The 15,070-nt window shown below is 41.3% G+C and overlaps 1 protein-coding gene across 1 annotated transcript in view; it reads right to left on the minus strand.

Annotated features, from left to right (window-relative positions):
* Positions 1-332: 332 nt before the first annotated feature.
* Esyt2 (extended synaptotagmin-like protein 2) overlaps positions 333-15,070 on the minus strand; it is an 82,443-nt gene continuing 67,705 nt past the window's right edge. The window contains exons 18-23 of the mRNA XM_075693670.1: positions 13,569-13,695; positions 10,527-10,645; positions 8,842-8,937; positions 7,134-7,268; positions 6,376-6,534; positions 333-2,508 (exon numbers count right to left, since the gene is read on the minus strand). Coding sequence (XP_075549785.1) covers positions 2,484-2,508; positions 6,376-6,534; positions 7,134-7,268; positions 8,842-8,937; positions 10,527-10,645; positions 13,569-13,695 — 661 coding nt within the window. The 3' untranslated portion in view covers positions 333-2,483. The remainder of the gene's footprint in view (positions 2,509-6,375; positions 6,535-7,133; positions 7,269-8,841; positions 8,938-10,526; positions 10,646-13,568; positions 13,696-15,070) is intronic.

Genomic DNA, 15,070 nt, shown 5'->3' on the forward strand with positions numbered 1-15,070 from the left:
GTAATCAAGAGTTGTCTGGGTGGTTTTCTGCAACTAGCCGGTAAGAAGCAACCATTTTGCCCACCCCCAAGATGGATGCCGTAGGCCTGTGGCAAGAGGAAAGCTGCAAGCAGCAATTTTTCATGCCTGCAACACAGCACCTTTCTCCAGATAATCGACAAAAAAATTCAATTGAAACACTGCATGTATTTCAGTCACTCGATCATCTACAAATTGGACCAGGAGGGTGGAGCGTCTACTTAACACTGCCCATCAAACAAAACAGAAAATAAAGAAAGGCAGTTTTTTTTTTTTTTTTCCCAGACAGAACACATGAAACATGCACAGCTCACTTCAAAAGCAAAAAGCGCTCATTCTGCGCACTTTTGTTTATTTCGATCTCACCTGGGGTCACTTGGGTGTTAAAGAGACAACAAGTGTAGCACAAGCGGGAGCAGAACAATAAATGTTAACAAATGACTAGAAAAGAATGCCAGCATATAGCATTAACAGAAGCAGAAGTGCTCCTTGAAAGCAAGATAAAAGTAGCAACTGCGTCGGCAGAGTGTGACAGTACATAAAAACCCGCAAGAGCTTTTTTGATAGTGTGAATACAAAAGTGGTAGCCTTTCTTTGCTGACCACGTTCAGTTGATGCGGGGAGAACATTTACGAGAAAGAGAAAATAGGATAATGTAAATAATCAATGCAAAAATAAACAAAGCTTTAAAAAAATGTAACCACAGAAAAGCACCTTGATTACAGATAAAAAGCACACATGGCAGGACCATCGTATTTTCTCTAATGCAAGCACCCTTCTGAAACCTACACTTAATCTCTCAGGACTAGAATTGTGCGAACATTTTAAAAATTTAATAAAAATATAACAGCTGCTTCAAGCGGAAGTACTACTTTACTTGAGTACAATTTTTTCAAATATTCAACTACAACTGAATTATCAGTTTACTACTTGTACTGCAACCTCAATTAGGCCTCACTGTGTTCGCTAGGTCATAGAAAAAGAAAAGGAGGGGGATGCGGTGCTTAGATATGAGTAAATACAATAATCGGCATACTACAGTACAACCTGGCTTTAAAAACGAAGCAAGGTATAAAATAGCATTTTGTTTGCTGTAGTGAACAAGGTTTCTATGCAGAAGCTTGAACCTTCTTCTTTCAAAACTTTTTACCGTGTCCTTTTCATTGGCATTTGGTACTGTATCCTTGTAATAGGAAAATTTCATTGTAGAAAAGCATTCAATTACACCTGGGCATTGTCAAGATAGCGCACAATGCACTACAATATTCGCATCTTTGTGTCCAAATCTTTTAGCATCTTGAAACACATACAAAGTCTGCTCTTTATGAAGCACATGACAACAAAAATTGTGTGCATGGCAATATAGCACATTAATTCAAAACATCCTCAGTATACGTCTTTCAACACTCCATAATCACTTCACACTAGCAAGAGATAAGATAAAATTGCAATAAACTCCTGCCCTTCAGCGTAGGCATCAGCATAAAATTTGCAATGGAAGCTGCACGCAACAAATTAAAAGTCGCATAGTGAATCTTTCTTGCTTTTTTTTCCATAAAGCCACAAGGTCATGTCGTTAACAAAGTCTCAGTGTTGCAACACATGTGACAATAAGTACAACAATGGCTTAAAATAATGAGGCTAATGTAAGCCAAATATTAAAGAAATTGAAAAATTAAAGGGTTTTCTTTCTATGGAATTTTTTTTAGCACTAAGTAGCCGTGCAATTAAAAGAAACAGGTGCCGCAAGAGCATTATGAACAACATGAATTCACAGGTAATGGCACAATTGCTGGACGTCACTTTCCGACTGCACACAATTTGTACAGTCCACAATGCACTGTGCGCCTTCCAAAAGATCCTCTTATACTCGAGGTGAAACAGACAACAACAACAAGAAAAAACAAACAAGAACAACAAAAGGAAGCATATACATTCTCTACATGTCCCTTAAGTTTCATTTATGTGGTTATATATATCCGTAAAATGTAAAATTTTCAAAAACGCTCAATTTTGTACCTCAATGAAAGACATTTATAAAGCCATTAGCCAGTCAAGTCATACAGCCTAAACCTTCACAGCGAGCATTAGAAGCCAAGTGTTATATACAAGCATCATTCCAAATTTCTGTAATCACTTCTGCAGTCCCTAAGTGATGACTAATTAAGTTCTCACATCAGCCTATTATTCTTCTGAAAGTCGCAAGGCAAATTCTTAAAGTACACTACTCTACATAGTAGGCTTAGGTGACATGCACATGTAACACAATGTACCACCACGGCGTCACCCAAAATCCCTTTCTGCTCGTAAACACTATCGCTAAGTGCAAACAGAAAGGACCGTAAAACAGAGATAACAAACAACAACGCAGATTTCTTTTGCAACGGACTCTCAGTCTGTCGGAGATCCCTGCATGACGTTTTGAGGACGAATAAGCTTGTCTCACAACCTGGGTAAAAGTCAGTCTAGGTATCCGGCTCCAGCTCGTACCTAGGAGAAATCCAAACGACACACGCAATAAGCTTTCGGCACACCACCTGATTCCACAGATTATTTTTTTAAGATCACCTGTAAAAGACAGGTGGATTGCTTCAGGAGGTGGTAATTACCAGCAATAAATCGCTATTAGGTAGCTAACTAACATAGCTAATTAATTTTTTAAGTGTTCACTTCACAACGCATTTAAAGGGACATTAAAAGAAACACTAAATCAGTTTAGACTGACGAGGTCTTTCAAAATCTTTCATAACTTCATTTTCTTTAACTTGGCTGTAATAGCCTGATTAGTAAGATAGAAAAATGAAGGCCAAAGTTTCATTTCTTCAATTTTATGCCAGAACACTGGCATGGGCACGTTGGTGTGACATCAAGGATTTCGAAGTATTATTTCGTATATTTGGGTTGTTGTGGCTGAGTAAAAGTTCTTGAAACTTGCCAAGTTAAGTCGTTAGCTTTTTTAGAAAAGGAACCAAATATTGCGAACTAGTATCATCATCCATGTTGCCCTCCTGGCTTGCAACATTGGATACTTGGGCCGTTTTACCGGTCCCTGATAAACTTTACGAACGAAACAAATGTGTTTGTATAGGATATGTGATGCCACTTTTTTGTATTTGTTTCACAAATTGTATTATGCAAAAGGGTAACCTTCCAAATTAAAGAAAAAATTCGCAGTTTAGCCAGAAAGATGAAGCATTGATTGTGATAGCAAATTACTATTAGACACCTATACGAAGCAAGCATAGTGGTTTTATCGGCCATATAAACTTGTAAGCATTCACTTACTAACTAAATTAACAAGCATGGTGTCACGCACATGCTAGCAAACAGCAACACATCTCACTCAATGACCGCTGACACTCGCAGTCAAAACGCTGGCGTGAGGAAGAGCGGCAGGAGCCGCGAGCAAATTGACCGTCGTGCTCCCTCGTGCTTCAACGCGAACTAAGTGGCGAGAACGCAGTGCGCACGAAGCTATCAGCCCTCAGGGCACCTAGACTTTGTACTCATCGCAGATCGCTTTCAAGACAGGGCACGTGCGGCTACACTCGGCCGCGTCATAGGCGGCACCCAAAAATTTTGAGGTGGTGCCTCCTTGTCACTGCATTTACAACTTTTCTTGTGGGGTTTAGGCACACTAAATTTCAGATAAATTTTGTAACTTACACAACTTGCCACATTCTGTTTTATCAAGGAAATAAAGTTAATTTTACTAAACAAGGGTCTAGCGAGCTGTGTTCCTTAGAAAATCATAATTTATTCTCAGTTACACAGCGCAAGCTCTTATTATTTGTGCCTAGGCATGCCTAAAGCACGGTATTTGACGCCTTTAAATGACAGCTTTAGTGCCTGTTATAGGCACCTCAAGCAGCACTTTTTAGTACCCAAACATCTGCTCCAAGTGATGAAACTTCAATTAAAATAAAATCACACTTGCAAATAGGAATTTCTTTCGGTGCTATTTTCCAAGAATTTAGCTTCACACATTGAAGATGCAAAAATAATCATTTTTAATAAGCCTGCAACGGACCTGTTAATTAACTTGTCCTTGCACTTTAGGCAAATCTATCAGTCATTTGAAGGAATCTGACTGCCAGCCTACATTGCCCATACAGTAAAGTGAGCTAACGTGGGCCAGTGGTACATGTCTGAGAAAACTAGTACGTAACAGTGCAAAGAACTGGACGTGCACGATTAGGACTGAATGGGCAAGTAAACAACACAAACAACGGGACGTGCAGACAGCACTTCATCTGTCTCAGTCTGCACGTCCTGCTCTTTGCGTTGTTACTCGCTCATTCAGTCCCAACCGTGTACATTTGACAAGGCATCAGTGCTAATCGTGGAAAAAATGAAACCAGGCTAGTCTGGATTATGACGACTCCCCTGTGTAGCAACATACAAGCACCAATTTCCACGCTGTACTGTTAAAGTAGCGTCGACAGGAAATGGCTATTAGAATCGGGGCACATACGAAGTGGAAATGCTGAGGAGAAAAGAAGCTGGTTAAAAGAGCTACGGCAATGGGCAACAGATTAAGAGTTGTGTTTGCACAATGTTTGGAGTTAATCACAGCAATTCAACAAAGTGGCATTTGACACGAAAATACCTTCGTTATACTCAATATTCAGTAAAAGCATGCACGCAAATACTAGCATAAAGAAAGTTATGGATTTTAGATTTACAACATCATACCCAGCACTTCATCGTATTTTTGTACATTATAAGTCAAAGCTTGATATGATGAACTTCAATATAACGAAATTCTCCATATAAGAAATTATTTGCCTTTTCATAACCTCTTGTCCATAGAACACCATGTATCTAGAACCTCAATATAACGAGGTGTGTTTGTGCGCAATTTCAACATAACAAAATTTCACTGCTGCCGCAAATGAATGCCAAGACAATAAATAGAAACTTTCGCGGATGAAGATGGTCAAATGATTGAATTACAAGCGTCTGCTTGCAAACACACCTCTGAAATCACGCGCCACACGACAATAGCGACTGCCGAAGTGAAGTCGTATCATGTTTTATGAAGTCCAAGTGTGAAAAGATCGTGCCTTGCGCACTGTGCTTTAGGTGCAAGTGAAAGTGCGCTTCCTTTCCGACAACCCTCAGGATGTTACGAAGGCTTTTAAGGAAACATCTGCAATACACGTGCACAGCACCCTCAACACGAAGACAGCCTTCAGTTTCTCACAATTACAGTATTTACATGATTCTAATGCGCACCTCTTTTGAATAAACAGTGCATTCAAACTGGCACGTTCTTCACAGTCGCAACTAATTCTACTCAAAATCAAAAACGAAATCGATTCTTACTGAAAAAAAAAAAAAAGCTCAATGCAAACTACTTAGCCACACTGTGCCGAATTCCCTCCCGCATATGACGGTTGCACAAGCGTTCAAGAAGTGTGGCATTTCTAATGCACTAAATGGAATTCAAGATTACCTTCTGTGTTCGGTATACAGCGGAAAGGTGGTGTCAACGGACTCCGATAGTGACAAGCCGCTAGGGGTTCAGCTGCATACATGTCTACTTGCCTTTGCATGTTCCATAAAATCATTTCAATACGGTACGCGTAGACTCCAGTTTCATTACTTGATGTGCGCGGCAGAATCGGCACCAAGTTATTTTTTGGATATTTGGGTGGTGATATAACTGCGCATTATAATTGGTGGCACGGTTGAATCGTGCAAATATGCTAGTTGCAGGAGGCATACGGTATCTTAACCTGCATATAAGTTATCACTGCTATCAATATACGTTCTCCATACCTGTGCCCTAACCCATACGCAAACACATTAACATTTATGCTCGCCATTTCTCAGATGCCTGAAAAGTGTTCAGTTTTGAGGCCAATATGTACTATTGTGGATAATGAACCGTGAACAATGGACTATTAAGGCTCACTACAGAAGAGTGCATTTCTGTTCTCTCATTTTAGCCCATGTGCATACTGTCAGCATGATTTTGGCTCCTTGGCTTAGCATGGAGTTCATACCACCAACCAATGGCAACAGCACAGTAGCAGCAAAGATTGCCCTCTCATGTTACAGATTGTAAATTTATTTACTATCTGTAACAGCTAGGTAAATTTACATAAAGAAGTAACTGCTTGTAAATTTATTACTTATTTATATAAGACAACACACAACACTGACTTGGGAAACAAAGGCCTGACTTCCGTGCCTGACTAGGCCGCGCTACCTTAAAGGCAACAGTGATTATATACTTCATAATTTCCTGCTTTGCTTCATTTGTTAAAGATAGTAGACAGATTAGTACTTTGAGATAACGGTTCATCAGGCGCAAGTGGTGAAGGACACAAATGGGCGCAGCGTGCATACCAGTCCGTGAGTGCCTTGGTGAGGTCCAGGTTGGCCAGGCTGACCTGCGTGCGACCCAGCGTCTTGCCACGGGAAAACATGGACGAGCCGCTCTTGGAGTTCACCAGCACCTGAAGGGTGCTGCCTTCCAGGTCTGACAGCGCTGCCTCAAATTCCATCCTGGTTCACAAACGCAGGAGAATAAAGGTGAGCGTGCTGAGCTCCTGCCACTTTCAAATGACACACATTCTTGACAACAAAGGGTGAAATGAATCAGGGGGAATGAATGAACCAGGGAATGAAAGTGTTACATTAAATCTGTTAAATGCGTACTGCAATAAATTTCTAAGAATGTTCACATGTTAATGAAGGAAGAGGAAAAGCTTTGCTCATAATTAATTCTACAATCTCAATCATAAAATAACACTTAATTTCGACATGCTTTCCTTGGCTTCATCGTCTGGTGGCTTCACGTGGTTAACCTATACCCAAAGTCAGCCAACAGAGATGTCAATTAAGATCAAGAGACAGAAGTGTTTCTTGTTTTCTGTTTTTTGCATTCCACGCTTATTGAATGAGGCCACCGTGGCTATCAATTAAACCCACAACCCTACAATGCCTTATGAAAGTCCAGCCCGAAGGGAAAGCCATTACGGTCACAAGCAAGTTTGGGAATTAGTGGGCGTCATCACCTGAGCAGAGAGCACCCTCAACTTCCTGCCTTCCAACAATCACTGGCTTCTAACAATGGGCAACTCGGGCTAAGCGCTGGTGCTTACGACTCGTCAAAGACGGGGTTGCAGGTGTTCCGGCAGATCTGAGTCTTGCGCTTGCTGTCCTTCGATCGGTCAGGCAGCAGCTGCAGCTTGACGTAAGGGTCCGGCAGGTCGTCACCGTCCTTGTGGACCAAGTTTCTGAACATCACAGCACGCCATGTGTCAGACGATGATGTTCAAATTGAAGGAACACTAAAGGCAAGCATTACATAAAAACCTGCGTGTAATATGAACCCAAGTCTAATGGAACAAGCAATTCCAGGGCTGTGAATTAAAGACAGAAAGAAAGAAAGAAGTTCAGACATACATAATACGACCAAAAACCCTTTTGGTCGCACAAAAGCAAAAAACAAATAAAAAAGTTATACTTCTGAGAATTTTAGCACCTTATTATAATACGAGAAGCAAAGTCTAATATGCTGAAAGCCATAACAAAACCTTGTATTCATATCTTGGGATTTACATTTCAAACTAAAAGTGACAGGTAAGTGTTCCCAAGATGTTCAAGGGATCACTTTTACTAGGAACAGAGATTTTTTTCATCGTAAGGTTGATGTAGACAGCATAGAACTATGAAAGAACAAAACCATCTCCGTCTACATAATGCATCCATAAATAGCAATCAACCAGTGGATAACAAAGGTGTTAAATTATGTTAAATCTCAATGTAAAAGAAAAGGCATTTCGGCCCCTTATATGAAACTTTCCTACAGAATTATCCCTTGATGCTACCTGTTCCTGCCAGCACTACTACTTACAGGACTGTGGCACCTTCTTCGAGTGGGTCTCTGACTTGAAGCAGGCAATAGTATGGTCTAAAAAGTTGATTGGATTGAATGTAGAACTAGTGACTGGTGAAATAGTGACTGGTAATGAACAGGTGCAGAACTTGCAACTTGATTGGAGTGAATGTAGAATTGGTGACTGATGAAATGGTGACCGGTGGTGAACTGTTGGTTAACAGTTGACGTGATGGACTCAGTTTAGAACTGCTGACTGGGGGTGAACTGGTGTATAACTGGTGGTAACTGGGACTGAATGTAGAAGTGGTGACTGGTGTTACGGTGACTAGCAATGCACTCGTGCAGAAATGGTGACTGGACATGGCACACTGAGGCAGACGCTTTAGCCATGACCAACTCAATGGTGGTACTAAATGTTTAACGACCTGCAGTTACATGGGTGGCAGTTTCAGGTTTTGTCCTGTTTTCACTGTCCTCGAGCACATTTCGTTTAGTTTCTTTGACCTGTTTGTGTCCCAGAGTAGCAACGCACAACATCTCTACACTTCAGCACCATGTGCAGTATGCCTAATTGATTCACTCATTGATCTACTTTGTTTACTTATTTGTTTGAACGTCTCAGGCTACGAGGGCCGCCGCAGTAGAGGCTTCCGAATTAATGCCGACCACCTGGGATTCTTTACCTCGGTGGTCCTAAATCTGAGTGCGCAAGCATTCTCTTACTACATTAAGAAAAAACCAGCCAAGAAAAGACGCACGCAGGAAACATGCAAGAAGACAGGAAAGAGGCTGGAAGACAGGAAAAAGCTTGCATTCTGCCCCCACTGAAATGCAGTCATCACAGCCGGGAATGGAACACGGCACCTTGTGCTCAGCCACAAAAAGCCATAGTCAAAACACTGTCTTCTGGTCTCACAGAAGCCGCGGGAAACAGAGAACAAGCCAATGACAGGTGGAGCAGAACTCACACAGCTCGGTGGACAACAACCACCATGCGGCTTCTCTGGGCGCTGTATCGGAGGGTCAGCTGAAGCTTGCCCGCTCCTGGGTCTCCCAGCACCTCCCTGTAAGAAAGATGTGAATTAGTAAAGGATTTCATTAACAATGAAAATATGCTATTCATGCAGTGGTTTCATGAGCCTGAGTGCACACAGAACAATCGCAGCTGGGCAGTCAAGACAAAACTAATGGTGTGGGGATGCTTGAAACACCTAATATCAAGCATTGCAATAGACCTTGGTACAGGTTTTTACCATTTTTAGTGCAAATTCAAGAATACATTACAAAAACAGCGCAACAGCAGACGCAGGACATAAAGGAGGAATGAACAAACACAAGTGCTATATTATCGTTCATTCCTTATTTCTGTCCTGTGTTCACTGTTGTGCTGTTTTTACAATAGGTTACCAAATAGCCCGGTCCCACATATCGCTTCAAGAATAGACAAGAAGGCTGCTGCCTTCTTGCACGCGCATCTTGAAGTTTCATTAGCAAAATTTATGGACCTATACTAACAACTAGTATGACTACAGATGTTTTCAAATAAACTTGCTTGTTAGCTTGCCGACGACCTTAAGTCTTGACGAAACCTCATAGTCTCGTTTGAACAAGATGACAAGGTGCTTGTGGTTGTCACCTCATTTTGAATTCTCACTAGTGACAGCTCTGATTTCAATTACAATTGAATTGTGGGTTGTCAACCTGTGGGAAAGTACCATTTGCGTGACGGAAGCCGTTGTGGTGTTTTTGCAGGACATGGGACTGAAAGAGACCTTGTAGATAGTTGTGAGTTGTTAGTTTTGGTTCTGTGGGTATTCTCATCACATGTGTCATTTAAACATTCACCCATATCTGGAGTAGCATGTCAGGCTCTGTTTCCAATAATGACATCATTCTCTCCACAGTCCAGACAATAGGAGCAACAGCATGAAGTTTCACTACAAGTAGTTAGAATGTTACACAATCTTGGTGAGGTCGAGTTTTTGATCTTCAGAGTAAGCTCTGAACTAAGCATAATTAAACAAGGACGAAGAAGCGATCACGCACCACAGGACGAGCGCTGACTGCCAACTGTATTTCATAGAAAGAACACCAGCCTTTTACAGTCTATGTCCAGCTCAAAGTCAAATCAAATTATGGTGCTTAACTTCCCAAAGCAACAAACAAACTATGAGAGATGCCATAGTGGTGGGGCTCCGAACTAATGGCAACCATCAGGGGTTCACCAGAACGCACCTAAATAAACGATCATTTTACGAACATGCAATATAAATAAACAAACATGCACCTAAGTACACAAAACATTTTTGCTTTTTGCCCTCACTGAAGTGTGTCCACAGCAGCAGGGAGTGGAACCCGTTACTTCGTGCTCAGCAATACGATGCTGAAGCCATGAAGCCAAGCAATAGGTCGTGTCCATCTCGAGCATACGCGCACAAGTATTCGACAATATTCTCAGTTAGACGTTCATAATAATGTGACTGACGTTATCTTATATTTTACACTAGTGTACACGTGCTGGATAGACACTATAAAAGGCTGCCGTTCTTTCGCGAAATGCATTTGGCGGTCAGCGCTAGTCCTGTGGTGTCTGCTTCTTTGCTTTTGTTCTGCCCTTCTGTTTCAGCTATGGAGCTGGGCCAGCTGTTCCAACCTCTGTGGGTCCCTGTGGCTGGCTTCGAGTGGCCCTTCGCCCATGGCCATGCTGTCTAGGATGGGCGACACCGTAGAGTGCACCACTTCGTCCAGCGACGGAACCTGAGGTGGCAGCGTCTGCGTCGCAAGCGTGCAACCTCGTATGTAGCTGCTGCAAAAGCTCGGAATATCTCTGCAATGCGCATTTGCATCTCGTTATAACAAAGACTAATGTAACACATTAGCGGATACAACAAATTATATTGAAAATCTGGCTATAACAAAATAAAGAAAGGGAGATCCAATGCAATATTGGGTACAGCGAAGCAAAAAAATTTGCATTTTAACATAGCCCTGATTGCAAATTCATTTTCGGTGATACCACTGTGTACTTAAAATTCTAAACTTATTTTTTTAATAATAAATATTGCATATAATGAAGTTTCTTAGTGGTGGATGCAACTTCGTCTATTTGCAACCTGCAAGTAATGATTAGCACAAATTTCACTCAGACTTGCTCCGGCTGCTGCTTTCAATGCTCCGTTATTAAGAAACTGCACGCACTTGTCCAGGAGGCGCACTACACTGACAAAGCAAATTTTTCTTTTTTATTATTGCTCAGTAAAGCCTTTAATGAGATTTCGTTTGGCCAGGAACAAGCTATAAGAAGAAATTTTAGTCAATGACCGCGTCAAAATAAAAAACATGACATTTTGAAACCTTTACGAGTTTAGAATGATCAATATTCGGTCCAGATGGCGACGATTCACCTGACTTGAGAAGTTCACTGAGGACAAGAGAGACAGATTTCTTGATCATGCCAATAACTTGAGAGAGCTCCGAAATGCCATCTTTTTATTTTGACAAGGTCGGCAAATGCAACTTCACTGTATATAAGTATACGTAACCACTAACTCCTTAGAGCCCTCAATGCAACATAGATACAGGGTGTCCCACGTAACTTGAGCCACACTTTAATAATATTCAAATTCCAGGTAGCTGGACAGAACCAAGGTAATTTTGTTTGCTGTCACTAAGGGATACTTGGATTATATACTTCATTTCGTCTAATTAGATAATCAGTCTTCATTAATTAATCAACTTCTCAAATATTATAATTAGATGAAAAGCGTCAATGCAAAAGTTGTAGAGCAACATGAAAACTCCCGTTACCGCTCTCTGTTGCTCGATTTGTGCTACATAAAAGTGTTTTTCCGAGCGTGAAAGAAGCCTGAGAATACACGCAAAATTACCCCGCGACTGGCCACTCAATGCACTTTGCGTGTATTCGCAGGCTTCTTTCACGCTCGGAAAAACACTTTTATGTAGCACAAATCCAGCAACAGAGAGCGGTAACGGGAGTTTTTCATGTTGCTCTACAACTTTTGCCTTCACGTTTTTCATCTAATTATAATATTTGAGAAGTTGATTAATTAATGAAGACTGATTATCTAATCAGGGGGAATGAAAAAAATTATCTGAGGATCGGTAAGCATCAAAACTGAGAGCTGGGCAAGTTGGTGTGGTTCCATCTTAAAGAAACTGCACGAGAACGACGTAGATGAGCTAGATAGAAATGACAAACACAGGCACCCGTGTTTATCATTTCTCTCTAGCTCGTCTGTGCTTTTCTCACGCAGTTTTTTGTTAAGATGGATCTCCAAGCGACAGCAAACAACATTACCTTGGTTTGATCCAGCTACGTGGGACAACCTGTATAGTAACATAATAACAGCATGAAAATGGAATGCGAATGAGATAGTGAAAATAGAAACAAATCTCTAAAACAGAGACACACACAAAATTCAGAAGAATAAAAAGATGCATGGCAGTAAGTAATGGACTAATTATTATTATACAATGAATTATATGAGTAGGCAATGATCAATTTACCTGTGGGCACCACCATGAAATGATCAAAATTTGGAAATTGTAAAGGTAAGTTAAGACAGCAAGGAAGATAGTAAGATAATGATGAAACAATGTAGAAAATAAAAAATGTCTGCATTAGATTGGTTTAGCTTAGACAAAGTTAGCATGGCATGCTAGCTCCCTAATTCGGCCCTCCTTAATTTGTAACGTTCAATAATTTAGCCTATGTGCCATTTTACTTAATGATTTGTGCCACGCGCAATGCCGCTTTGGTTGCATACCTGCCTGCAAGACTCATTGATCACTGTCGTCACGAGTACAGATTTTTCTGCAGCTGCTACGATGGCAGTTTAGTAAAAAGTGCTTTCTTTTTTATTCATCGCAAGGTGCGTGATGCAACAAACATTATGAAAGCCGTTGAGGATGAAAGGCAATTCTACTGCGGTCCACATGCTGACTTGGGTCAAACTCTCTGGTTACACAGCAATGGTCGATTAGTCGATGAGCAAAGCACGAGGTCGGGCTGGTTTGTGCATAGTTGTCGATGCTTGTGGCACAAGAGGTCAGCGGTGAAAAAAGAAATGACTTGCTCACTGACCAAAAAGTAATAAGCCGCTGCACGCATCAGTGAAAAGCATGTCTATTTGGATGAAGACATGTTTGCCACACTGCTGCAATACTGCAAAGGAAGTCACGACACCGTCGCCTGCTACGAGCATTTTCATGAGGTGTCAAGAATTGCAGATTCTGTGCAGACTTTACACAATATAGAAAGTGTGTGTGTGCGTGTGTGTCTCACAAATTTGCGTAAGTACTGCTAATATGCTTGCAATGCACCAATGAAAGAAAGAGCAAAGATTGTTATGAGCTACACAGAAACAATACCTAGAAAAAAAGGAACGTTGAGGTATAATTTGTTAACTTATCATATAGATAACTTGGACATTTTTTCCAGCCCCGTGAAATTCGAATTACCTATAGCTTACTTTGACTGCTTTGTTGCAGCCTTTACATCATGCACAAGCACCAGATGCTCAAAACAGCGCACTCTGCCGAGAGCATTTGCATTACAGTGCCAATGAAGTGATACCGAACACTGCATGTCACAGCAAGCCATAACACATCGGCTCAATGGTCTTGTTACGCCTCAACACCCACGTGCATGCACTTCAAGAGGGGGTGGACAGACCTTGCGCGGAGACGGTGGACTGGTCCGTTCGTCGACGGAAGGCCTGTGTGAAGGGGTGACATCTTCGTGTTCCGAAACTCGTACGCTGCCCCGGCTTACCCGGGATAGGGACTCCGAGGTTGATGTTCTGCAAATTCACCAAGAAGCTTGGGCAAATGTCAGGAGCACTTTCACAAAGCACTACTTTGGCTGTCCACAGATAAGCACTTTTGTTAATCGAGTACCATTTAGGCACAACTTGAATGTAGGCACAGAATTAGCTTGAGCATATAATGATAGTACCATGCATGCCTGGTATGACTGGCACATTGTGTTCTCTTTCCTTTGTCACTAATCGCACTTAGAGTGGACTACTCTCGACAATCAAAGAACACGGTCGATTTCATCTACGCTTTCCTCGGCATTGTTTGGTTGTCACAATAAATCAAGGCCTCTCATTTTCCCAGAACTCTCCACACTCATTGAATAGCAAGGTTCTTGGCCCTGGTGGCCTTGATGGCAAGCGGTAGCATACGGAGGTTTTATTGGCCAGCTGCCTGCTTCTATTAAGTTCTCATACTACATGATGCATGCATTTGGAACGCTATCCCACACCTGCTACCTCAGCTAATACTCTAGGAGCTAGATTTATTACACAGTGGGTTTATTAGCCATGTCTTTATGAGTTTATTGCACAGTCATGACTGGTAACTTAATGTTATCCTTGAAGAGAAAAGTGCACAATCATTGTATTATGCCAGTGCCAACATAAGGGGTAGAGACTCGGAGGTTAAAAAAAAAATCTTGAGACGATATTAAGGCTTTTGCAACAAGTGACAGGCGTAACGATAAGCACTATGCTAAGAGAGAGCAAGACAGCTGGGTAGATTCCCTTTAATAAGAGTAGACTGTACTGTATATCTTGATTTCTATGTACCTAAGTTACTGATAGCTTGCAACATTTTTGTTATGCAATGCTAGGAGCATTGTATTTTCTTGCCCAAAGTTTGTAAGCATTAAATATTGTGACAAATTTTCTGGTATTCAATTTGAAATCTAATATTTGGTATTCACACACCCCTACAATTAATGTTTCTCTTAAAAGGATAAAAGGGCAGTAATCAGCTGAATGACCTTTTATCACATATCACATCGCTATGCCATGCTGAGATGCTAATATGTACCATATCAGCATGGCAATACATACTGCTTATAATATTGAAGATAGAACAGCCTTTTGGTAATGAAGGAATTAGGCTAAGAGAAGTACACTTTTATTAAATTTCTTTACTCCTACTGTTAGTGCTTTAGTACTGTTACCCGCGTAGAAGAAAAGTTTATGAAGCTGCTGCATGCATAGCCAAAACTAATATCAAGGTTGCTTAAGGTAGCTAGTTCTGTGGCATGGCCTATGGATAGGCGCTCAGCCCACTAAGTAAGAATAACAGGAGGCGAAACTATGGCCCAGCCCCAGCATGAGCGGGAGTCGTGATAATGTCAAGCTGGGTGAGGAGGAGACGTGC

The sequence above is a fragment of the Dermacentor variabilis genome, chromosome 5 (assembly GCF_050947875.1).
Source record: "Dermacentor variabilis isolate Ectoservices chromosome 5, ASM5094787v1, whole genome shotgun sequence".
Lineage (NCBI taxonomy): Eukaryota > Metazoa > Arthropoda > Arachnida > Ixodida > Ixodidae > Dermacentor > Dermacentor variabilis.